The sequence below is a fragment of the Nerophis lumbriciformis genome, linkage group LG06 (assembly GCF_033978685.3).
Source record: "Nerophis lumbriciformis linkage group LG06, RoL_Nlum_v2.1, whole genome shotgun sequence".
NCBI lineage: Eukaryota > Metazoa > Chordata > Actinopteri > Syngnathiformes > Syngnathidae > Nerophis > Nerophis lumbriciformis.
In genome coordinates, this window is record NC_084553.2 from 42,167,573 (window position 1) to 42,193,450 (window position 25,878).

The window sequence follows — 25,878 nt, forward strand, 5'->3', positions numbered from 1 at the left end:
ACTCTTACCATAATATGTTACTTTAACATACCAGGCACATTCTCAGTTGGTTATTTATGCGTCATATAACATACACTTATTCAGCCTGTTGTTCACTATTCTTTATTTATTTTAAATTGCCTTTCAAATGTCTATTCTTGGCGTTGGGTTTTATCAAATAAATTTCTCCAAAAAATGCGACTTATACTCCAGTGTGACTTATATATGTTTTTTTCCTTCTTTATTATGCATTTTCGGTCGGTGCGACTTATACTCCGGAGCGACTTATACTCCGAAAAATACGGTACGTGGTTACCCTGCCGAGACACTGAGCAACGGCACATTATTTGCAGATTATAATTATTGATTTGCAAAAAAATATTTTTTGGACCAATTAGGTGAAGTTGCATAATTTCCCACGGCTTGAAAAACACTGCTGTAGAGTTTGTTTAATCTAACGCCAGACTGAAGTGTGGACTGTATTAAGACAATATTGGTGCTACATCAGTCATGCAGTCACGTCCTTCCCGATGCTCTGACGTGATCCACCATCAGAAATTTCCAGAAGATTAGAGCATGTGGAAGGAAATTATGGCTGTTATAATTTCCCAGCACAAGGGGGCAATTTTGGTGCCATGGCAGTACTCTTCCCATTTCCCCAACCCACAAAAGGACAATCGGAGCATGTGGAATAAAGTTATGACTGTTATCATTTTCCCAACACAAGGGGGTGATATTGGTGCTACGGTTGCCATACAGTCACATCCATACTTGCCAACCTTGAGACCTTCTTTACTGATGATGTGTTCAAGCTGCACCGCAAGGTGTTTCTCAAATCTAGTATGACTGGCCTAGCCAGTGACTTCCAGGAAAGTCTGGATGACAACCGTGAAAGTGTGGTGACCACTGGAGAGACAGTGGACAGCCCGGAGAGACGGCAACGGGGCAGTAAAGGTTAGCACCCTGCACTGCAGCTCCCGTGAGGGAGCACCCACAAAACGCTACAGAAAGCCCTAAAGAAAGATACCCCCAGGGGTGCCCGAGAGGGGGGGAGGATGAGCACCCCAAACTGACGGATCTTTTGGTACCAGACATACGCGACGGATTATCGACAACGACAGCAACTTGTTTTTGTGGCAATGTCTGTAAGAACCTGAGAGGCCTGAGGATCCACCAGACCAGGATGGGCTGCATAAAGAGAAAGCAAGCTGAGCAACGCACAGAGCCAGTGCCTAGTACTGACCCTAGTGAGACGGAGGAGGAGCAGGAACCGGAGTCACCCCACAGTGTCCAGAACCTCCATGCTCAACATGCTGTACCCGGCAAACCATCTGAACAGCGCCGGGTCTTATGGCCTGCTGCAAACAAGGAATCTGAATGGCGACAGTTTGACGAGGATGTTGATGCTACCCTTGATGCAGCATGCAGAGGGGAAATTGATCGGCGACTGCAGCTGATGAGTACACTGATCATCAGCATGGGTGCTGAGAGATTTGGCATCAAACAACCCAAGGCTCAGAACATCGCCAGGCCAAACCGGCGGGAGACCAAGATCGCCCAGCTCAGGAAAGAACTGAAGGCCTTAAAACATCAGTATAAGAGGGCGAGTGAGGAGGAAAGACCAGCCCTGTCAGAGCTCAGGGACATCCTGAAGCAGAAGCTCATCTCTCTCCGACGTGCTGAGGGACATAGGAGAAGGGGCAGAGAGAGGGCGCGCAAGCGCACTGCCTTCATAGCAAACCCTTTTGGATTTACGAAACAGCTGCTTGGGCAGAAGCGGAGCGGGACCCTTGTCTGCTCTGAAGAGGAGATCAATCAGCACCTCAGTAACACAGCGACAGTAGGAGAGAAGAAGATCTGCCCCCCTGCAGAGGGCTACCCACACCATCAGAACCCTCCTTTCAGTTTAACATCAAAGAGCCCACCTTGGCAGAAGTCAGGGACACCGTCCGAGCCGCAAGGACCAGCGCAGCCCCAGGCCCGAGTGGAGTGCCATACAAAGTCTACAAGCATTGCCCGAGACTCCTGGAGAGGCTGTGGAGACTCATCAGGGTAGTATGGCGGAGGGGGAAGGCAGCCAAGCAGTGGCGCCATGCAGAGGGTGTCTGGATACCAAAGGAGGAGAATGCAAGTGACATCACGCAGTTCCGTACCATCTCCCTGCTCAGTGTGGAAGGCAAGATCTTTTTCAAGATTCTTGCCAACAGGTTGACAGAGTACCTCCTGAGGAATTCGTACATCGACACCACAGTGCAGAAGGGAGGAGTCCCAGGCATGCCAGGCTGCTTGGAACACACAGGAGTGGTTACCCAGCTGATCCGGGAGGCAAGGGAAAATCAAGGAGACCTGGCTGTCCTTTGGCTTGACCTTGCCAATGCCTATGGATCCATTCCACACAAGCTCGTGACAACAGCCTTGACGACACATCATGTTCCAGAGAAGATCACTGAACTCATACGAGACTACTACAGTAGTTTCAATCTGAGATTCACCTCTGGAGCAATAACATCTGCATGGCACCGCCTGGAGAAGGGCATCATCACAGGGTGCACCATATCAGTGGCACTGTTCGCCCTAGCGATGAACATGCTGGTCAAGGCAGCAGAAGTGGAATGCAGGGGTCCGAAGTCCAGTTCCGGCATTCGCCAACCTCCGATCCGAGCCTTCATGGATGATCTCACTGTCACAACAACATCAGTGACAGGGTGTCGGTGGCTCCTCCGCGGACTGGAAAGGATCATCACATGGGCGAGAATGATGTTCAAGCCAGCCAAGTCCAGGTCCCTGGTTTTGAGGAAGGGGAGAGTGGAGGACAAACACCGCTTCAGCCTGGATGGAGTCCCCATACCATCAGTGTCAGAGAAGCCTGTGAAGAGTCTCGGGAAGATTTTTGACAGCACCCTGAAGGACAAGGCAGCAGTGCAGTCAGCCCATGTGGAGCTGAAGACCTGGCTATCAGCAGTGGACAAGTCGGGCCTCCCCGGGAAGTTCAAGGCTTGGATATACCAACATGGCATCCTGCCGAGAATCCTTTGGCCGCTGCTCATCTACGAAGTCCCAGTAAACATTGTGGAGGGCTTTGAACGCAACATCAGCCAGCACCTGCGTAGGTGGCTGGGCTTGCCGAAGAGCCTAAGCAGCATCGCCCTGTATGGGAACACCAACAAGCTGCAACTTCCCTTCACCGGATTGACTGAGGAGTTTAAAGTCACCAGAGCCAGGTAGGTGTTACTTTACAGAGACTCATCTGACACCAGAGTCTCCTCTGCTGGCATCAAGGTCAGAACTGGGAGGAAGTGGAAGGCACAGGAGGCCGTTGACCAGGCAGAAGCAAGGCTGAGACATGGCGTCTTAGTAGGTGCTGTGGCGGTCGGTCGAGCTGGGCTGGGTAGCCATACAAGACCACGCTACGACAAAGCCCAGGGTCGAGAGAGACGGCTGATGGTGCAGGGAGAGATCCGTGCAGAGGTTGAGGAGGAACGCCGGAGCAAGACAGTGGCCATGCGCCAGCAAGGAGCCTGGACAAATTGGGACCACGCATCTACCCGGAAGATCACCTGGACAGAACTTTGGAAGTCAGAACCAGCAAGACTCAAGTTCCTGATCCAGTCAGTGTATGATGTCCTCCCAAGTCCATCCAATCTTCATTGCTGGGGGCTAGTAGAAACACCTGAATGTCCACTGTGCAAGGCACGGGGTTCCCTGGAGCACATCCTGAGCTGCTGCCCTAAAGCCCTGGGAGAGGGGAGGTACACTTGGCGCCACGACCAGGTGCTGAAGGCAGTAGCAGACACCATTGGCACTGGAATCCAGCAGAACAAACATCAGCTCCCAGTCAGACATAACATCTCCTTCGTCAAGGCAGGGGACAAACCACAGGCTGGATTTAAGGCCCCAACCGGACTGCTAGCCACAGCCCGTGACTGGCAGCTTCAGGTGGATCTCGGCAGACAGCTGAAGTTTCCAGAGCGCATAGCAAGGACATCGCTGAGGCCAGACCTTGTCTTAACTTCTGACTCAACGAAGCAAGTTGTGCTGCTGGAACTTACAGTCCCCTGGGAAGACCGTATGGAGGAGGCCCATGAGCGAAAGAAGGCCAAATACCTTGAGCTGGTCGAGACATGCAGAGAGAGCGGCTGGAGGACCCGCTGTGAGCCTATAGAAGTGGGCTGCAGGGGCTTTCTAGGGCAATCTGTGCATCAGGCATTCAGACTTCTTGGAATCAGAGGGTTGCTGGAGAGAAAAGCCACCAGAAATATCAGTGAGGCTGCTGAGAAAGCCTCAAGGTGGTTATGGATCAAGAGGGGAGACAGATGGAGTAGTTCGCTGCTTGGACACAAGCCGGGGCCTGATCAGCCCCGGTTGGGTCTCCCAGGCGAGGGTGTATAGAGATCAAAGACCCGAAACACCCAATGAACCTTGGTTCTTTACTGATGATGTGTTCAAGCTGCACCGCAAGGTGTTTCTCAAATATATATATATATATATATATATATATATATATATATATATATATATATATATATATATACATATATATATATATATATATATATATATATATATATATATATATATATATATATATATATATATATATATATATATATATATATATATATAAATACAAGAAATACTTGAATTTCAGTGTTCATTTATTTACACATATACTTGTTGAGTTAAGGGTTGAATTGTCCATACTTACCGAAACACCCAATGAACCTTGGTTCTTTACTGATGATGTGTTCAAGCTGCACCGCAAGGTGTTTCTCAAATCTCTCTATATATATATATATATATATATATATATATATATATATATATATATATATATATATATATATATATATATAAATACAAGAAATACTTGAATTTCAGTGTTCATTTATTTACACATATACTTGTTGAGTTAAGGGTTGAATTGTCCATACTTGTTCTATTCTCTGTCACTATTTTTCGAACCATGCTGAACACCCTCTCTGATGATGCATTGCTGTGTGGCACACACAGAAGGGCTTTCATCAAATGCACTAGATGGCAGTATTGTCCTGTTTAAGAGTGTCACAACATTGCTGTTTATGGCAGACGAACTGCTTTACGGTAGACGAAAACGTGACTGCTGTTGTTGTGTGTTGTTAACGCGCTGGGAGGACGTTAATGAAACTGCCTAACAATAAACCCACATAAGAAACCAAGAACTCGCCCTTGATCATTCTACAGTTATAACGTGATTGGGCAGGCACGCCGTTTATATTGTGGGAAAGCGGACTCAGTTCCGCATTGATCTGAGTCCGCCTGAATTTCGGGAGATTTTCGAGAGATAATTTGTCCCGGGAGGTTTTCGGGAGAGGTGCTGAATTTCGGGAGTCTCCCGGAAAATCCGGGAGGGTTGGCAAGTATGGTCACATCCTTCGCAATGACCCAGCCCACCATAAAAATATCTCTGGGAGATCGGAGCATTTGGAACAAACGTGTGACTCTTATAATTTTCCACCACAAAGGGGAAATAGTAGTGCAATGGCAGTCATGCAGTTGCATCCCACCCAACGCCCTGACCAAACATACACAAATTCAGGTCGATTAGAGTAAATGGAAGGACGTTATGACCGTTATTATTTTAGAATATCACATTTTGTCCTTGCAAAGATTGGTGAGTTTTTCTGGTATGTTAAGGCCCTCAAATATACGATTGAAGTGGGAGAATTATAATAAACAAAACAATTTCAATCTGGCTTTCGCTGCTTTCACCCTAATTATTTAGCACACACAGTGGGATTTATCAGGACTAAAACTGTTCTGCGACTGCTGTTTTGTGTCTATATTTAATACGTTCAGAAAGGACGTGCAAACTTCTATGCCAACATATAGGGACTCTCAAAAATAAAAACATTAGACATATGGTTTATTCAGGGGCAGCATGGTGATACAGGGGTTAGTGCATGTGCCTCACAATACGAAGGTTCTGAGTTCAATCCCGGGCCCGGGATCTTTCTGTGTGGAGTTTGCATGTTTCATTTAAATTGTTCATTTTCCTTTATTTGACCAGGTAACAACTCATTGAGATTAAAAACAGGTTTATGTAGAACAACAACATACAACAGGGAGAGTCACACACTATTGTTAAAAGTACAAATTACTCACAACATAAACATCAAAACACGCAATAGATAACAACTTTGATGTTTCAATAATAACAATATAAAAAAAAAAGTAATAATAACACAAATATTCAACTCTAAATGTATCTAAACCCATCAGTTTGTTTAAGTTTTCCTTTTAATGCATTTAATTTTTTAGATACCAAAGTAGGGGGAAATGTTTAGACAGCCCTTATGTAAACAGACAAAGAAGGAAAATAAAGTAAACAGACAAAGACAAGTAGATGAGACAAAATCAGTGAGCTGCCATTGTTCAACTACAAGAACTATTCATGCACTTCAGCCATAAGGGATGTTATAATTATGTTTACTTAGCCTACAATTGTTATTCACCCTGTTCAAACTCTTACTGTTGTAACGTTTCACTTTCCTCAGAAGAAAAATAATAAATATTGATAAAGTAGTCATATTGTATTGTATTGATGATTATAAATCATATATCTGAGTGATGGGATAGGACAATATAAGCTCTTGCTTCTTCCTGCTCTTTTTGCTCCCTCCTGACGTTTCTTCGTTCCCTTTTAATTTTTTTTAACATTACATTTGTGTTTTTGTAGATGTAGATGTAGTATTGAGGGTGCTTTGTTTTAATTGTGTAGATGGCGTACCGTGGCACGCCTAAAACACACATATTAAAAGAAACACAGTGTTGGTTTGAATTTCTTGACCTTTGCCTGCTTCAGAGACCTTTCTCAAATCTAACGTGTTTTTTTTCTTCTCCTTTTTGTGTGTACGCCCACAGCGCCAGCCAACGCCCAGATTGTGCACTCGGGCGCCGCGTGCAACGTCAAGGACGATAACATCAGCGAGAGAATATACACCATCAAAGAAGGAGACACGCTCGTGCTTCAGTGCATCGTGAAAGGACACCCAAGACCACAGGTGAGCTTTTGCATCTGGTGTTTATTTTTATTTTTTTCTGGTATTAGAACGATGCATCTTTAAAATTAACTTTTCGAATTGAGCAAAATGACTTTGAGGGCAACTCTCCCTGCATCCCAACATCCTATACTCTCACATGGCAGAAGCAACAGATCCAAAACGGAATACATTTGTTTTTGTCCTCAAAATTCTACACACAATACCCCACAATGACAAAATGTAGACCTTTTTTTGCTAATTATTTAAAAATAAAAAACAAAGAAATCACATGTTACAAACATATTCACAGCTTTTTCCATGAAACTCAAAATGTAGCTTAGGTGCATCCTGTTTCAACTGATAATCCTGATGTTCCTTCAGCTTAATTGGAGTCCACCTGTGGTACATTCAGTTGACTGGACGTGACATTGAAATGCACACACCTGTTTATATATAATATTCCACGCTTAACAGTGAATGGCAGAGCACAAACCAAGAATGAAGTCAAAGGAATTATCTGTAGAGTTCTGAGACAGGATTGTCTCAGGACACAAATCTGGAGAACGGTGGAAGAGGGGTTAGTGCATCTGCCTCACAATACGAAGGTCCTGAGTAGTCTTGGGTTCAATCCCGGGCTCGTGATCTTTCTGTGTGGAGTTTGCATGTTCTCCCCGTGACTGCGTGGGTTCCTTCCGGGTACTCCGGCTTCCTCCCACTTCCAAAGACATGCACCTGGGGATAAGTTGATTGGCAACACTAAATTGGCCCTAGTGTGTGGATGTGAGTGTGAATGTTGTCTGTCTATCTGTGTTGGCCCTGCGATGAGCTGGCGACTTGTCCAGGGTGTACCCCGCCTTCCGCCCGATTGTAGCTGAGATAGGCTCCAGCGCCCCCCGCGACCCCAAAGGGAATAAGCGGTAGAAAATGGATGGATGGATGGTATCGAAAAATATCTGCTGCCTTGGTCCCAATGACCCCAGTGGCCTCCATCTGTAAATGGAAGACGTTTGGAACCACCAGGACTCTTCTTGGAGATGGCCGGCTGTCTAAACTGATCGATCGGGGGAGAATTACCCTAGTTAGGAAAGTGACCAAGAACTCGATGGTCACTCTGTCAGAGCTACAACATTTTTCTGTGGAGAGAGGCGAACCTTCCAGAAGGACAACCATCTCTGCAGCAATCCACCAATCAGGCTTTTATGGTAGAGTTGCCAGACATAAGCCATTTCTTTGTAAAATGTTTGCCAAAATGCACTTGAAATACTCTCAGACTTTTAGAAACAAAATTATCTGGTCTAACGAGACAAAGATTGTACTCTTTGGCGTGAATGCCAGACGCCATGTTTGGAGAACCAGGCCAATACCATCCCCGTAGCATGGTGGTGGCAGCATCATGCTGTGGAGATGTTTTTCAGCGGAACTGGGAGACTAGTCAGGATAAGAGAAAGATGAATGCAGCAATGTACATATATATCCCTGATGAAAACCAAAGCTTACCATCCAACCTGATGGAGTTTGAGAGTTACTGCTAAGAGGAATGGGCAAAACTGGCAAAATGATAGGTGTGCCAAGCTTGTGGCGTCGTATTCAAAAAGACTTGAGGCTGTAATTGCTGCCAAAGGTGCATCAACAAAGTATTGAGCGGAGGCTGTGATTTCTTAGTTTTTTTTATTTAGGATACATTTCTAAAAGGTCTAAACAATTGTTTTTCGCATTATCATTATGGGGTATTGTGTTTAGAATTTTGAGGACAAAAATGTATTCATTCTATTTTGGAATAAGGTTGTAACATAGCAACGTATGGAAAAAAACAAAGTCCTGTGAATACTTTCCAGACGCACTGTATTTACAAAAACGCATATGCGCGTATAATTAAGCTGATATTGTGTATTATAATACAGATTGATTTATTGCTTCTGTTTGTTAAAAAACAAACATTGATAATGTTCACTTAAATCCAGTTAGCATTTATCCTTCCGCTCTTCAGTTGCTTGCATTTTTGTTTAATGCCCGCTTTCATTGGTCATTGGTCTGTTTATATGTCGATCAATGAAGCAAGTATGATTGGTCATGATGACGTTTGGATTGTGGCAAAAACACATTTTGATTGAGGAGAAGCATTATGATAGAAATATTTTACACCTCAGTTATCAAAATGTCTTCTGATGTGGAATTATGCTTGGCCTTTTTATCCAATAACACAGTACAAACATATTTGATCCTCAATGTGCAGTAGAAAACTTTTGTTGAATGTGACAGATGAATTAATTTTATAACAAAATAAGTTTCTTTGTGGTGATAAACTATAGTTCATGTGTAATTTTTCATTAATTCTCAAAAACAACTTGAGCAAAGCCTGGGGATGTTGATGTATTAACACCTTGTTAAATTTGGCAATATTTCACTGAGTTTGGCCTAGTAAATGTAAACCAATGTTATGGTTTCACTGCTGGAAGAACTTGCCCGGTCTGGCTAAAATTTACTTATTCATCTTCAGTGTTCCAGTTCCAGCTTAGCAGGTATACTCTGAAGGCATTTGACAGTCTCAGCCACTGCCTTCTTTGTTTCCATGCAACCAAAACGAGGTTAAGAAAAGAGCAAATCCTTATGACACAATGTGAGATTCTTGTTACCCACTTTGCTGCTCCACTTGAAATGTGTAACCCCTCGCAATTCAAAGCCGGACTGCAGAGAAGTGAAGAAGACGACGAAAAAATGGTTTTATGCAGCTACTACATGGCTCACATTTACTGGCTTTTCTTCTAAGGACCCTCCTCTAATAGCCCATAGCAGAAGGCCTTTTGTTGCCTCTGTAATCGTGTACATTAAGACTAAACACAGCACTTTCTCCAGTGCAGACATGCAATGTACACAACTTACAACATCAAATACATTAAATAGTGCAAGAAAAATACATGAATGAAAATAAACATTTTATTTTATAGGGTGTAGTGTCTCTCTCAGTCGTCCTCAGACGAGCTTCCATCGGAGTCTCCAATCATTCCGGTTCTCCATACACCCGGCCAGCTCCGTAGAGCTTTCAGCTCCCGCATCTTTCTTCAGGATGTCCACGTACGTTAGGGAGGGACGTCCTCGCGATCGATGCCCGTGCGTTGGTTCCCATAGGACCAGCCTGCTGGCCGGGAGCTTCCGATGTCTGTGGCAGTGGCCGGCCAGCCTCATCCTCCTAGCTGTTACTTTCTTGCTGAGCCTCGGCAGTTGCCCGTACAGGTCCTTGTTGGTGATGTGGATGTTCTGGTCCACATCCAGAACAGCTCGTATCATTCTGGTGTCGCACCCATCCAGGGACTTCTGCAGGGTGGGTGTCAGGGTCCAGCTTTTGCAGCCTTACAGCAGGACAGACTCCACAGTGGCGTGGAATAGACTCAGCTTTATGTGTCGGGGGAGATTCGAGCACCACACTCTTGACATACCGTTCAGGGCCCTCCACGCTAGTGCCTTCCTGACCTTAAGGTCTTGTTCTGTGGAGTTCATCCAGGAACCCAAGTACTTGAAGTCATTGACCTCTCGCAGAGCGCTGCCATCTGATGTTGTTATTGGCGGGTGGTCCATGTGTAGGTTATAGGTGATTACCTCAGTCTTCTTTGCGTTCAGTCTGAGGCCAACCCTGGCACATTCTACCTCCACTCCAGAGTATGCAGAGTTCCATCCATCCATCCATCTTCAACCGCTTATCCGGAATCGGGTCGCGGGGACAACAGCTCCAGCAGAGGCCCCCAGACTTCCCTCTCCAGAGCAACATTAGCGACTTCCACCTGGGGAATCCCTAAGCGTTCCCAGGCCAGAGAGGAGATGTAATTCCCCCATCTGGTCCTTGGCCTGCCGCGGGGTCTCCTCCCAGTGGGACGTGCAACGAGGACCTCCCTAGGGAGACGCTCGTGAGGCATCCGCACGAGATGCCTGAACCACCTAAGCTGGCTCCTTTCCAAGCGAAGGAGCAGCGGCTCTACTCCGAGTCTCTCTCGGGTGACTGAACTTCTCACCCTATCTCTAAGGGAGATGCCAGCCACCCTTCTGAGGAAACTCATTTCGGCCGCTTGTATCCGCGATCTTATTCTTTCGGTCATGACTCACACTTCATGACCATAGGTGAGAGTAGGAATGTAGATAGCTCAGATGTGGCTCAGCTCTCGTTTCGTCACAACAGTGCAGAGTTGGTATTAAATAATTTCCAATTGCATTGGTATTGAATGTATTTGGAGACAGACGGCATGGCGCGGTTGAGAGAGTGGCTGTGCCAGCAACCTGAGGGTTTCTGGTTCAATCTCCACCATTTACCAACTTCGTCACGTCCATTGTGTCCTTGAGCAAGACACTTCATCCTTGCTCCCGATGGGTCGTGGTTAGGGCCTTGCATCGCAGCTCCCGTCATCAGTGTGTGAATGGGTGAATGTGGAAATAGTGTCAAAGCGCTTTGAGTACCTTGAAGGTAGAAAAGTGCTATACAAGTATAACCCATGTATGTTATTTACAAGATTCATAGGCTAGTTATTGGCAATGACTTCAAGACGTTACATATCGCAATACTTGAGTTTTACATTAGATGAAAGGACAACACTACTACTCATGACATACTTTATGAAAGCCAACGACGACTACTTTGGAACAAATGATGATCCAGAACCTTTTATTTTTGAGGCTGAATATAAGGCGGACGATCTACAAGCTCTAGAACAGGAGTGTCACACCTACGGTTTTATCCGGCCCGCGTGATGAGTTTGCCAAGTATTAAAATGAGCTGCATTTTTTTTAAATGAAAGAAACTGCTGTTCTAAATGTGTCCACTGGATGTCACAATAGCAATTCTGCTAGCAAACGGTTTATAGCGGGGCCAAGCCAGAGGTACACAATACAGGGGGACTGTGGCTCCTCCTCCTCGACCCACTTGAAACTTAAAACCTGCCGTTTTATGTCTTCTGCTTTGAACACATCGTTATTTGGCACCCTTTCTCCCCCATAATGTCTCTGTCAAAAACGAGAAGTCTTTTTACCTCCGTTTTTTACGGTTTGTTGAGTTAGCACTGGATTGATACGTGGGCATGATAAAGGAGGTATTTGATACCTAGAAGAGTTTACGTTATGTGTTCTTTGTTCAATCCTAGAAAGACTGTGACTTAAAGTTTAATCCTGGCTTTGTAGATACACTGAGACGAAGTCCAAGCTCATTGTGTTTTAGAAGCTGCACCAATTTCCTCAGAATTTTCAACAAACTTGAAGTGTTTTGTCAAGGGGATTATTTGTGATTTGTACGTTTTCAGAATGTGCTTGTTCTATTTTTGGCCAAAGTAAAAAAAAAAAAAAAAAAATACTTTAGTTGTCTTTATTTTTAAGTTATCATGCCATGATTTTATCATTCTAGCCCACTTGGGAAGAGATTTTCCTCCATGCGGCCCCTGAGCTGAAATGAGTTTGACACCCCTGGTCTAGAAGCTGTCTGCTAAACAAATCCAGCTTTAATGACACACTAAGCATCATGCAGCAGTATTGCTAAGTGCTAAACAAGAAATACAAACTACAAACATAATAAAACAATCATTTTCTATACAATGTCTGCTCTAACTGGGATGCCAACTGATGGTTTTTATCTTCCTGTTTTGATGAAAAATTCATCATTATCCTCACGCAGGTAAAAAAACAAACAAAAGGTTCCACTAGGAGTCTCTTTTCGTATCTGAGACTTGGACTTAGACAAACTTTATTGATCCACAAGGGAAATTGTTCCACACAGTAGCTCAGTTACAAAGGATGGAAAGGATAAGGATGGAAAGGATAATGCACACAAAGGCACAAAAAGCGGGCGAAAACAAAAGGTATGAAGTAGACTAAAAATGTACCATAGTAGAAATATAAAATATAACATATATGTAATATTTACATATTATATATACAGTATATAATATATACTGATATATTATATATATATATATATATATATATATATATATATATATATATATTATATATTATTATTATCATTTGTTTATAGAATATATACAATATATAACAAATCCCAATTACCAAGTACAATATTACAGTATATGTAACAGCTGCAGCAAAAAAAATGGCAACATAAAATAAAGAGTAGATTCAGTAGATAGTATACATTATAAACAAAGAGAGGACATAGAAGCGGTCAGGCAATAGACAAATATAATCTATGGCGAGTGATTACACAGCTGGATGGAGTGCGGAATGAAGGAGTTCTTGAATCGGACAGTGTGGGAACGAAGCTGAAGGAGCGTGTTGGAGTATGAGCTCTGCTGTCCCTCAATTTTCTGGTGGAGTGTGTGGGCAGGATTGTCCATGATGGCCAGCAGTATGTCCAGTGTCCTCCTGTCCCTCACTGACACAAACGCCTCCAGCTTCGTGCCAATAGAATCTTTTTGTGTCTTCCCTGGGGCCTTAAGCAACATTTTATTTCAGGGTCCTCTATGGATTTTGGGACCCTCTATTTCTGATTTTGGTGCGCTTTTTTTGATTTTGGGGCCCTTTAATTCTGTCAATAATGACTGTTGATCATTCACACACAAACTATATACTCATTGCGGGTCTGGCAATGTTGTTTACATTATCCTATTGTTAGCTTGACATGTCTTTAAATATGACATGTCATTTACAAATACATGCTGGTGGCCCAGTTAAGAACACAAATAATACCAATACAATAATAACACAAATAATACCAATGTAATAATAACACAAATAATACCAATGAATGAATGATGTCCAGGGTGCCACATATGTTTCCTGATGTCAAAATGTAGAACATTCAGCTACAAGTGGCCTGGGGTTAAACGGTCCAAGTGAAAAAGCTTTGTATTTACAGTAAAAGTGTCATATTGTCTCATCAGTCTTGTACATGGTAGTCTTAAATTACCTGTTTTTATTTTTAGCTAATTGTTATTGTTTAATGTTTACATTCTACAAACCCTGTTTCCATATGAGTTGGGAAATTGTGTTAGATGTAAATATAAACAGAATACAATGATTTGCAAATCATTTTCAACCCATATTCAGTTGAATATGCTACAACGACAACATACTTGATGTTCAGACTGATAAACTTTTTTTTTTTTGCAAATAATCATTAACTTTAGAATTTGATGCCAGCAACACGTGACAAAGAAGTTGGGAAAGGTGGCAATAAATACTGATAAAGTTGAGGAATGCTCATCAAACACTTATTTGGAACATCCCACAGGTGAACAGGCTAATTGGGAACAGGTGGGTGCCATGATTGGGTATAAAAGTAGATTCCATAAAATGCTCAGTCATTCACAAACAAGGATGGGGTGAGGGTCACCACTTTGTCAACAAATGCGTGAGCAAATTGTTGAACAGTTTAAGAAAAACCTTTCTCAAGCAGCTATTGCAAGGAATTTAGGGATTTCACCATCTACGGTCCGCAATATCATCAAAGGGTTCAGAGAATCTGGAGAAATCACTGCACGTAAGCAGCTAAGCCCGTGACCCTCGATCCCTCAGGCTGTACTGCATCAACAAGCGACATCAGTGTGTAAAGGATTTCACCACATGGGCTCAGGAACACTTCAGAAACCCACTGTCAGTAACTACTGTTGGTCGCTACATCTGTAAGTGCAAGTTAAAACTCTCCTATGCAAGGCGAAAACCGTTTATCAACAACACCCAGAAACGCCGTCGGCTTCGCTGGGCCTGAGCTCATCTAAGATGGACTGATACAAAGTGGAAAAGTGTTCTGTGGTCTGACGAGTCCATATTTCAAATTGTTTTTGGAAACTGTGGACGTCGTGTCCTCGGGACCAAAGAGGAAAATAACCATCCGGATTGTTATAGGCGCAAAGTTGAAAAGCCAGCATGTGTGATGGTATGGGGGTGTATTAGTGCCCAAGACATGGGTAACTTACACATCTGTGAAGGCGCCATTAATGCTGAAATGTGCATACAGGTTTTGGAGCAACATATGTTGCTATCCAAGCAACGTTACCATGGACGCCCCTGCTTATTTCAGCAAAATGCCAAGTCACGTGTTACACCAACGTGGCTTCATAGTAAAAGAGTGCGGGTACTAGAATGGCCTGCCTGTAATCCAGACCTGTCCTCTATTGAAAATGTGTGGTGCATTATGAAGCCTAAAATACCACAATGGAGACCTCCGGACTGTTGAACAACTTAAGCTGTACATCAAGCAAGAATGGGAAAGAATTCCACCTGAGAAGCTTAAAAAATGTGTCTCCTCAGTTCCCAAACGTTTACTGAGTGTTGTTAAAAGGAAAGGCCATGTAACACAGTGGTAAACATGCCCTTTCCCAACTACTTTGGCACATTTTGCAGCCATAAAATTCTAAGTTAATTATTATTTGCAAAAAAAAAAAAAAAAGTTTATGAGTTTGAACATCAAATGTCTTGTCTTTGTAGTGCATTCAATTGGGTTGAAAAGGATTTGCAAATCATTGTATTACGTTTATATTTACATCCAACACAATTTCCCAACTCATATGGAAACGGGGTTTGTACAAAGAGAGCACAGTCCGAAGTTAAATTCCTTGTGTGTTAAACATACACAACTATCTTGGCTTTTTTCCTCCTCTTCCACTTTCTTTTTTCTGCACCTGTGGAATATGTCCTTTTTTGTGACATTTTTCCTCTACCTGCGCTTTGGATGCACAGTTACATTGCACCCTGCACGGCCACGACGATGTAACATTTTTTCAGGGGGGCCCTGCCAAAAAGTGTATTCCTGCCGCGTGAACACACATGGTTGCGAAAGCTGCACTGCTGGGACTTCGTCTGTCCACAACTGATTACTACATGGAGGAGTTGGACAAACACTTACATTCAGGATTATTGTAAAGATATGCGTTTAAAATTATGTAATCCTTTATTTTGTCCAAAAAATGAAAGAGTTGGCCCTTTCTATGGTATTATTGAGGTAATAAAGGACTGTTATAGATCCAATGTTGATGTGCTAAAACCTCTTTCTTGTTTAAAAGCTACGTATCATATTTAGTGTTATTTGTTCATGCCGATAATAAATATGAATTGTTTTGGATGTATTCATTAAATCAATATATTATCAGTTGCCAAAAAGTGATTCAAAGTAATATTTTGATATTGACACATCTCATCTGTGCATACGTTACTAGACTACCCTTAGAAGATACACAGATGAGATGTGTCAATATCAAAATATTACTTTAAAATCACTAAGTTGTCCATTGGGGTAGATTTCAGTTTTTTAAAGGGTAATATATATATATATATATTATCATATATGCAACTCTCTTAAAGGTAGTCTCATAATTTATGCACAGAGCAGATGTGTCAATATCAAAATATTACGGTATGTTGAATAATTTTTGGTCAACCAAGAATACATTGATTTAATGAATACATCCAAACCCTATTAATATTTAGTATGTGCATTTAAAAAGAACAGTTAATATTGTATGTACCTCAAGACGTTTTAGCACATCAACATCGGATCAATAACAGTCCTTTACAATCTCATTAATACCATAAAAATGGCACTTTTTTTTTTCAGACACAATAAAGGCTTAATTAATTTCAAACACGTATCCTTACGATAACCACGAATATAAGTGTTTGTCAGATCTTTCTTGTTGTAGCAATCAGTTGTGGACAGATGAAGCCCCAGCAGTGAAGGTGTAGCAAGGAATTCACGCTCACGCGGCTAGAATAATAGATTTAACTTACAGTCGTGATGTCACGATCGATGACTCGCCTGCTGATGGCATCATAGGAGCAAAAATCAAATGTGTCCTCTTCACTTTGTCCCAGTTGTACGCATATTACAACGTGGAACATGTTAAAGCCACACATTTTTGTTTCGTTTAAGGGGGGGACTACTGACTTCCTCATCTGAAGAGGAAAAACTTTTGATTGGCTGTCCTTCATAACTAAGCCCCATCTCTTTCAATGTACGCCGTTATAGAACTGTGATTGGATATACTCGGAACTTGTCCCACCCATCCACAAGACCAAAATGAATGCGATTGGATTTCGTTTCTGTCAAACTTTTCGGTCTCTTTTATACTTAAGTTGCCAGTTAATTCTGCTATAGTCTTAGTCAATGTGCCTTTGTTTTTTATTAAATTACATGTCATGTAAAAATTCCATCTAATATCCCAAAAATATGGTCTGATTACAAGAACATTTGAAAAAGTATATGAATAAGAATGTTACGTATACAGGAGGAAGGATACGGCACAGACAGGAGGGATGGCGTATAAGCTCTATTTATTATTATATATACACTATACAGTATATATATATATATATATATATATGTATATATATATATATATATATATATATATTATAATATATATATGTACATAATAAATGAAGTATATTAATAACCAAGGGAATGGAGTGTGACTAAATCCAAGAGTGTATGGTGTGTGACTATGTGTGGGAATTAACTGCTGAGTGTTGAGCGAGAGAGGCATAAGTCCAATAGGGGCAGAGCAGGCTCGTAGATCTGTGAGCAGGCAGTAAGTCGGGGGCTATAGTGAGGCGTCAAAGGTCCGTGTTCAGGCGGGAGATCGAGATCCAAGAGGCAGCCAGGGAAGCAGAGGGAAGGCGGGAAGACGAGACACACAGCTCGTAGCGTGGGAACGAAGGCAGGCTGCAGGGAGGACGGCAAGGAAGGACACGAGACAATTCAACACGACGGTGGAGAAACACAGAGAGAGAATGCATAGAGCTTGTTTAGTCGGCTTACTGTACTGGAACAGATGACTACGTTCTGCCCCTGTATAGCGGGTTGTGCAGGCTTATGAAGGCAGGTGCCCTGATCAGCCACAGGTGCGCTGATTGCTGGCGATTGATTGCAGCGGCATGCTGCAACCGCACTGACATGCGCCTGGCGCGCTCCTGGAAGTGCGCTCAGCGCAGCGCACACATGAATGCGCACTGACGTACGCCCGGGCCATGACAAAAAAGACATAATGAGCCTTTTCAAGCAAGTTAGTTAGCTGCCCGGTAAAAGTAGTCCCTTAACATTAGGGCGTGTGATAATAGTATTGCTAATATCTGGTTAGCATTAAGGTCACGATATGTAAATGGAGTATTGTTGGCGGTTTATGAATGTTTTTTTGAGGGCTTTATGGGCGCAATAGACGCAATGACGTCATGAATCCCATTGTCTCCATTGTTAGCTGACTTTTACTAGCATTTATTTATGAGTTAGAATGCACAACAAACTTGTTCTTGTCTTAATAAGGAATTGGTAATTATATACAACGTAATTATATGCAACATAAAAAAAAAAAAAAAGGAGCAGTTTTCCCCCTAATGTTAAAGTTAAATGTAAAGTACCAATGATTGTCACACACTAGGTGTAGTGAGATTACCCTCTGCATTTGACCCATCCCCTTGTACACCCCCTGGGAGGTGAGGGGAGCAGTGAGCAGCAGTGGTGGCCGCGCCCAGGAATCATTTTTGGTGATTTAACCCCCCATTCCAACCCTTGATGCTGAGTGCCAAGCAGGGAGGTAACGGGTCCCATTTTTATAGTCTTTGGTATGACTCGGCCAGAGTTTGAACTCACGACCTACCAATCTCAGGGCTGACACTCTAACCACTAGGCCACCGAGCAGTTGTTGTACGTTGTTACGTTGTTGCATGTGATGTATGACATTGTTGTGCAAAGGCTCTTCTTAGGCAACCGTGACTCCTGAGCAATAAAGTAGCAGATACACAAATCGGCTCATTCCCAGTGGGACTTATTGAAATCCATGCCCGGCTTTACTGTATTGTTTTTTTGGGGGGGGGGCATTCTGTGTTTAAAGTATCAGTGTATGTACTGTATTCTTTTCGGTGTTGGCAGGCCTGAACCTCTTTGATCTGTCTCATGGCATCATCACTGATGATGCCATGGATAGGACGCTCATTCACACAGAAATGACTCAGCATCACAAGCAATTAGCACCATTAGACACACTGCCCCCGGCAACAGATGACTTTCTTTTCCATGAAGAAAGTGTTGTTTGGATTGACTGGAGATTCTGTCAAAGCTGCCCCCCCCGCCCCACACACACACACTCTGTCCCTTTGGGGGAATCCCAACTGGGATGGCTCTCTCTATCCAGCATTGAACACAAGTCCACATTTTATTTAGGGGATGGTGTGGCGCGGTTGGGAGAGTGGCCGCGCCAGCAACCTGAGGGTTCCTGGTTCGATCCGCACCTTCTCCTGACCTCGTCACGTCCGTTGTGTCCTTGAGCAAGACACTTCACCCTTGCTCATGATGGATCGTGGTTAGGGTCTTGCATGGCAGCTCCCGCCATCAGTGTGTGAATGTGTGTGTGAATGGGTGAATGTGGAAATAGTGTCAAAGCGCTTTGAATACCTTGAAGGTAGAAACGCGCTATACAAGTACAACCCATTTAACCCATAACCCATTTTTATTTTGTTGAGTAACAACATGTTTTGCGTGCTATTGTTTGGTAAACAATGTAAAAATTGGCCTTGTGACAAACAAACCAGGACTGGTAAAAAAAAACACACACAGAAACAACTACCTGCTTTGCTGGGGGGAAAATGAGTAAATAGAGCAAATAAGAAATGTTGCTGGAAACATCTGATGTCCTGTGTTGAACTCCTGGGTGGAATGCTTGCAGAGGGGTTGTGTGTGTGTGTGTGTTTTGTGTGCGTGTTAGGTGAGAAAAGCAGTGTTCCTCGCGGGTGCATGTCCACTAGCATCACATCAACATGAATAAAACAGAGCCCTGTGTGTTGACTCCTTGTTCTCTTATGTTTGTGTTTACTGTACGGAAGTAGAGTGTGTGTCCGTGTGTGTACGTTTTACTGCGCTTTTTGCCTGGTACAATTTTGTGTTGACTTTTTTACTCCGACAATGGGGAAAATAATTATGATGCAAACAGACATGTTCATTTGCTGCATATGCTGTCTGCCTCCTTGGCCGACGGTAATAGTGTGGTAGTGTGGTCATGGTCGCATCGTTCGGTACGCATGCGCAGATCCAATACACGATCTGGAACTAAAATTCCACTTTTACAAAGATAAGATTGCGTGGAACACTGGATTTTTCTCAACTTGGGATGTTTTTTCCAATTGTTGACGTCCGCAGATAATAAAGTTAAAGTTAAGTTAAAGTACCACTGATAGTCACACACACACTGGGTGTGGTGAAATTACCCTCTGCATTTGACCCATCCCCTTGTTCCACCCCCTGGGAGGTGATGGGAGCAGTGAGCAGCAGCGGTGGCCGCGCCGGGGAATCATTTTGGTGATTTAACCCCCAATTCCAACCCAACCCATCCAATCCAACCCAAGCTCGGTAATCATTTTGGTGATTTAACGTTAAGGTTAAAGTGCCAATGATTGTCACACACACACACTAGGTGCGGTGAAATTATCCTCTGCATTTGACCCAATCCCACAGGGGAGCAGTGAGCAGCAGCGGTGGCCATGCCCGGGAATAATTTTTGGTGATGTAACCCCCAATTCCAACCCTTGATGCTGAGTGCCAAGCAGGGAGGTAATGGGTCTCATTTTTATAGTCTTTGGTATGACTCGGCAGGGGTTTGAACTCACGACCTACCGATCTCAGGGCGGACACTCTAACCACTGGGCCACTGAGCAGGTGGCCCCCAATTCCAATCCTTGATGCTGAGTGCCAAGCAGGGAGGTAATGGGTCCCATTTTATTAAATTCAATAAGTTCCTTCTTTTCTCTATCCTCTTGTTTTGGGGCGGTTGGCTCGCACTGTGGAGGTTGCCCTCCAGTGGGTTACTAAGACCACCAAATACTGCCACAAGAGCCAGGATCAGGGTTACAACACTGTTTCATTTTCATAAAATCGTGCAAGTCTGTTGCTTTCCAGCAAAATGTTTTCTTTGCGTCTGTCTCTCGCTCCCACTCCAGCTCCAACAACGTGTCTAATCCCGGCTGCTGCTAATAAAGGCGACAGGTGATTAGATAACAAGGCCCACCTGAGGCATCTACGCACCTGTCGCTGTCTTTGAGGCCGGTCCTGGCACACCCCGTTCCGCAGCAGGCCCGCAGGCCACGCCCCCCTCCCCACGCACATACTCAGGCATCCTAAGATGCCAATGTGGCCATGACGTCACTTCGATAAAGTGAAAACAAACAAAGGAAATTGACCGGAATCTCACCGGAAGGAAGTCGTTGCTACTACAAAACAAAATAAAAGTCGCAAAGCCTTAAAAATAAGTGTTTTTTTGCGTGGAAAAGTAAATGAAAGTAACATAATGTATGAATGGATGTAAATAGTGTAATATATTTGGGAGGGTTCTAATCTTTTAATGGCTGTTAAGTAGAGGAGACACGGACACCAGTGTGGATCTACGAGAGCTTTATTTTTCAACTCACATGTCAGCAGATGCGCCACAGCGTCAATTCCGGTCTTTTAACAATTGCTATTTCTTCGGAATCAAAATATATATTCATATATTACGTATAACCTATTATTTGTGCACTATTGACAAGTAATGTGTTCGTCTTAAAGGGGAACATTATCACCAGACCTATGTAAGCGTCAATATATACCTTGATGTTGCAGAAAAAAAGACCATATATTTTTTTAACCGATTTCCGAACTCTAAATGGGTGAATTTTGGCGAATTAAACGCTTTTCTAATATTCGCTCTCGGAGCGATGGCGTCACAACGTGACGTCACATCGGGAAGCAATCCGCCATTTTCTCAAACACAGAGTCAAATCAGCTCTGTTATTTTCCGTTTTTTCAACTGTTTTCCGTACCTTGGAGACATCATGCCTCGTCGGTGTGTTGTCGGAGGGTGTAACAACACGAACAGGGACGGATTCAAGTTGCACCAGTGGCCCAAAGATGCGAAAGTGGCAAGAAATTGGACGTTTGTTCCGCACACTTTACCGACGAAAGCTATGCTACGACAGAGATGGCAAGAATGTGTGGATATCCTGCGACACTCAAAGCAGATGCATTTCCAATGATAAAGTCAAAGAAATCTGCCGCCAGACCCCCATTGAATCTGCCGGAGTGTGTGAGCAGTTCAGGGACAAAGGACCTCGGTAGCACGGCAAGCAATGGCGGCAGTTTGTTCCCGCAGACGAGCGAGCTAAACCCCCCTGGATGTCTTGGCTCACACCGTCCCGAAGATGATCAAGAGAAGAATATCGACCCTAGCTTCCCTGGCCTGCTGACATGAGGGTATGTCTACAGAATATATTAATTGATGAAAATTGGGCTGTCTGCACTCTCAAAGTGCATGTTGTTGTCAAATGTATTTCATATGCTGTAAACCTAGTTCATAGTTGCTAGTTTCCTTTAAAGCCAAACAAACACATACCAATCGTTGGTTAGAAAGCGTTTGCCGAATTCGTCCTCGCTTTCTCCCGTGTCGCTGGCTGTCGTGTCGTTTTCATCGGTTTTGCTTGCATACGGTTCAAACCGATATGGCTCAATAGCTTCAGTTTCTTCTTCAATTTTGTTTTTGCTACCTGCCTCCACACTACAACCATCCGTTTCAATACATGCGTAATCTGTTGAATCGCTTAAGCCGCTGAAATCCGAGTCTGAATCCGAGGTAATGTCGCTATAGCTTGCTGTTCTTTCCGCCATGTTTGTTTGTGTTGGCTTCACTATGTGACGTCACAGGAAAATGGACGGGTATTTATAACGATGGTTAAAATCAGGCACTTTGAAGCTTTTTTTAGGGATATTGCGTGATGGGTAACATTTTGAAAAAAACTTCAAAAAATATAATAAGCCACTGGGAACTGATTTTTAATGGTTTTAACCATTCTGAAATTGTGATAATGTTCCCCTTTAAATAAAAAACGAAACCGGATGTTGTGATGAAATATTAATTTCCACTGGCGACTGCGTCTTTCCGGCACACACCAGTGGCGTAGCTCGCCTAAAGCTGATGAAAAAGTCACTTTCAGGCCACATTGCGTTTGGGATTCATGACGACCTCCTGATGTAACATCAATCTGATGCCAAAAGATCAGATTTTAATCACTTTGGAGCGTTTAGACTGGCAAAAAAAATCAGATTTGTGTCACTTTAGAGCAAAAAAATCAGATTTGGTGTGCAGTGTAAAGAGGACCTAAGTCTGCCCACAAAACGTCGCATCCTGAAGCTGCGAGAAGCAACATTTTTGAGTTGCTTAGAACAATACGTGAGCGATAGGTGGTGTCGCAGACCCTCTTCTCTGTTCAGGAATTGTTTTTCAACCTTGAGGAGATGGCTTAACTCACTCCCTTTTTGAACTATCCGTCTTCCCTGTCAAGAATCTGTACATTTATGTCCTCAAAGGAGTGATGTTTCTCCTTGAGACAGCTGAGTCTTGACCTGAAGAGTTTGCCTGTTTATGTTGTGGTTGTGTTGTTTCCCCCAAAATATATCAGTGCATTGGTCACTGCACTGGACAGCATACACAAGATTGATATTTGTGTGTGTGGGGTGTCCGGTCTTTAGGGTGCAGTAACCCTTTTTACACTACAATAGAGTGAAACTATCCTTGCCTGAGCACACCCTCTTCTTGTCCGGGTATACATTTATTGTTGGGGCTTTGGCACCAGCATTTAGACTACATCTGACCAATCAAAGTATGTGAGCCTAAACTGAGGAAGACAGCTCAGATGAGTGACAAAACATCTTCTAAAACAAACTGAACAGCCCAGTTGCGATCTATGGAATGCCCTGAGAATAAGATAAATAAATAATGATAAATGGGTTGTACTTGTATAGCGCTTTTCTACCTTCAAGGTACTCAAAGCGCTTTGACACTACTTCCACATTTACCCATTCACACACACATTCACACACTGATGGAGGGAGCTGCCATGCAAGGCGCTAACCAGCACCCATCAGGAGCAAGGGTGAAGTGTCTTGCTCAGGACACAACGGACATGACGAGGTTGGTACTAGGTGGGGATTGAACCACGGACCCTCGGGTCGCGCACGGCCATTCTCCCACTGCGCCACGCCGTCCAGATGACCTGGATGAATGAGAACATGGAACATCCATAGACAACACTGTTTATGATTGTAGTTTGCAGCTGTGTAGTACTACACTGCATCATGTTGAGAGTTGATTCTCATATTTTTGTTAACTATAGTCAGATACCCCAAAAATGAGAGGAACGTTAGAACAATTTAAAGCAAGGTCGAAAAATAAATATATTGATACATTTACTCTGTGCCTCGCTCACAGTTTTAATTGACATATTTTAAATATAGTGTGTGTGTGTGTGTGTGTGTGTGTGTGTGTGTGTGTGTGTGTGTGTGTGTGTGTGTGTGTGTGTGTGTGTGTGTTTTTGTGTGGTGTGTACTGTATACACTTTTCTCAGACAGGAAACCTGAGGGAGGCAGCAACAATGAAAACCGTGATTAAATCTTCAACTTATAAGCTGATAAGAGAATACAAGGATATAATATCCGTACAGTATTTACCCAAAGGGAGAAAACAAACTTATATTGCTTTTATTACTGCTGTTTGGTTTATTTCTATCTTTCTTCAGTGTAAAATACAGACTTAAACAAACATTATGGAATAAAATAAATGTATGTATATATATATCAGTGACGTACGGTGAGGTTCATGGCTGGTGAGGCACTGACTTCATCACAGTCAGATTTACAAACATATGAACCCTAAAGAGTATCTTATTCACCATTTGATTGGCAGCAGTTAACGGGTTATGTTTAAAAGCTCATACCAGCATTCTTCCCTGCTTGGCACTCAGCATCAAGGGTTGGAATTGGGGGTTAAATCACCAAAAATGATTCCCGGGCGTGGCGCCGGTGCTGCCCACTGCTCCCCTCACCTCCCAGGGGGTGAACAAGGGGATGGGTCAAATGCAGAGGACAAATTTCACCACACCTAGTGTGTGTGACAATCATTGGTACTTTAACTTAACTTTAACTTTACACATACAAACTGTAGCACACAAAAAAGCACATTTAATAAAAATACGTTATTATGGTCTTACCTTTACTTATAAATGAAGTCCATGCGCCGCTGATGTGCTGAATTAATGAACCCCCTGACGGGAGTGTTATATCAACTAAAAAGCCCTCACTTCAACTTTCCACGTGCAAGATTGAATCTATTTAAAAAAGTGTAACCGAGGGTTTTTAAATGTCGCCTATACTGTATGAAACTACAAAATAACAAACACGGAGGCTCCAGTTTACACGAGGACCACTTTATTTACCTTCTTTCAAAAACCTCCGCTCCACTCCGTGTCATCACTTCCGGTCTTAGCGCCTTCAAAATAAGAGCTCAAGGCATATACTGTATAACAGCGCATAACAGGAACTTAACATCACAAAGAGGAAAGCCCATAAAAATAAGTTACAAAAGTTATTTAATAAGAAGCCAAAAAGTGCAAAAACAATAAAGTTTGTCTTGGAGGAGTTGTGAATTAGGTACACCTGCAGTCTGCAGGTGTACCTAATGTTGTGGCCATGCAGTCATTCACAACTCCTCCAACACGAACATTATTGTTTTTGCACTTTTTGGCTTCTTATGAAACAACTTTTTTAAATAGATTAAATCTTGCACGTGGAAAGTTTAAGTGTGGGCTTTAGTTGATATAACACTCCCGTCAGGGGGTGCAAATTCTACGGCGGGGATGCAGGAGGCGGATTACTGCGAGCCTCAGCCAGTGCGTCTTTTGCAGCCGTTTTATAATCGCTCAGCACAAGAAATACGTTACACACATACAGTTGACAAAATACACTGTACATTATATACCTCAGCTAACTAAACTATGGAAATGTATAATATAATTCATATAGCAATACGGTCTCACTGCACAGCAGGCCAGCAGTTAGCCGAGTCATTGCGCAATCCATGGTGAGGCACAAATGAGTGAC

At 43.1% G+C, this 25,878-nt stretch overlaps 1 protein-coding gene across 3 annotated transcripts in view; it reads left to right on the forward strand.

Annotated features, from left to right (window-relative positions):
* mdga1 (MAM domain containing glycosylphosphatidylinositol anchor 1) overlaps positions 1 to 25,878 on the forward strand; it is a 535,716-nt gene that overhangs the window by 163,879 nt on the left and 345,959 nt on the right. For all 3 annotated transcript variants that reach the window (XM_061964377.2, XM_061964378.2, XM_061964380.2), the window contains exon 3: positions 6,880 to 7,019. In XM_061964377.2, the coding sequence (XP_061820361.2) occupies positions 6,880 to 7,019 (140 nt within the window). The remainder of the gene's footprint in view (positions 1 to 6,879; positions 7,020 to 25,878) is intronic.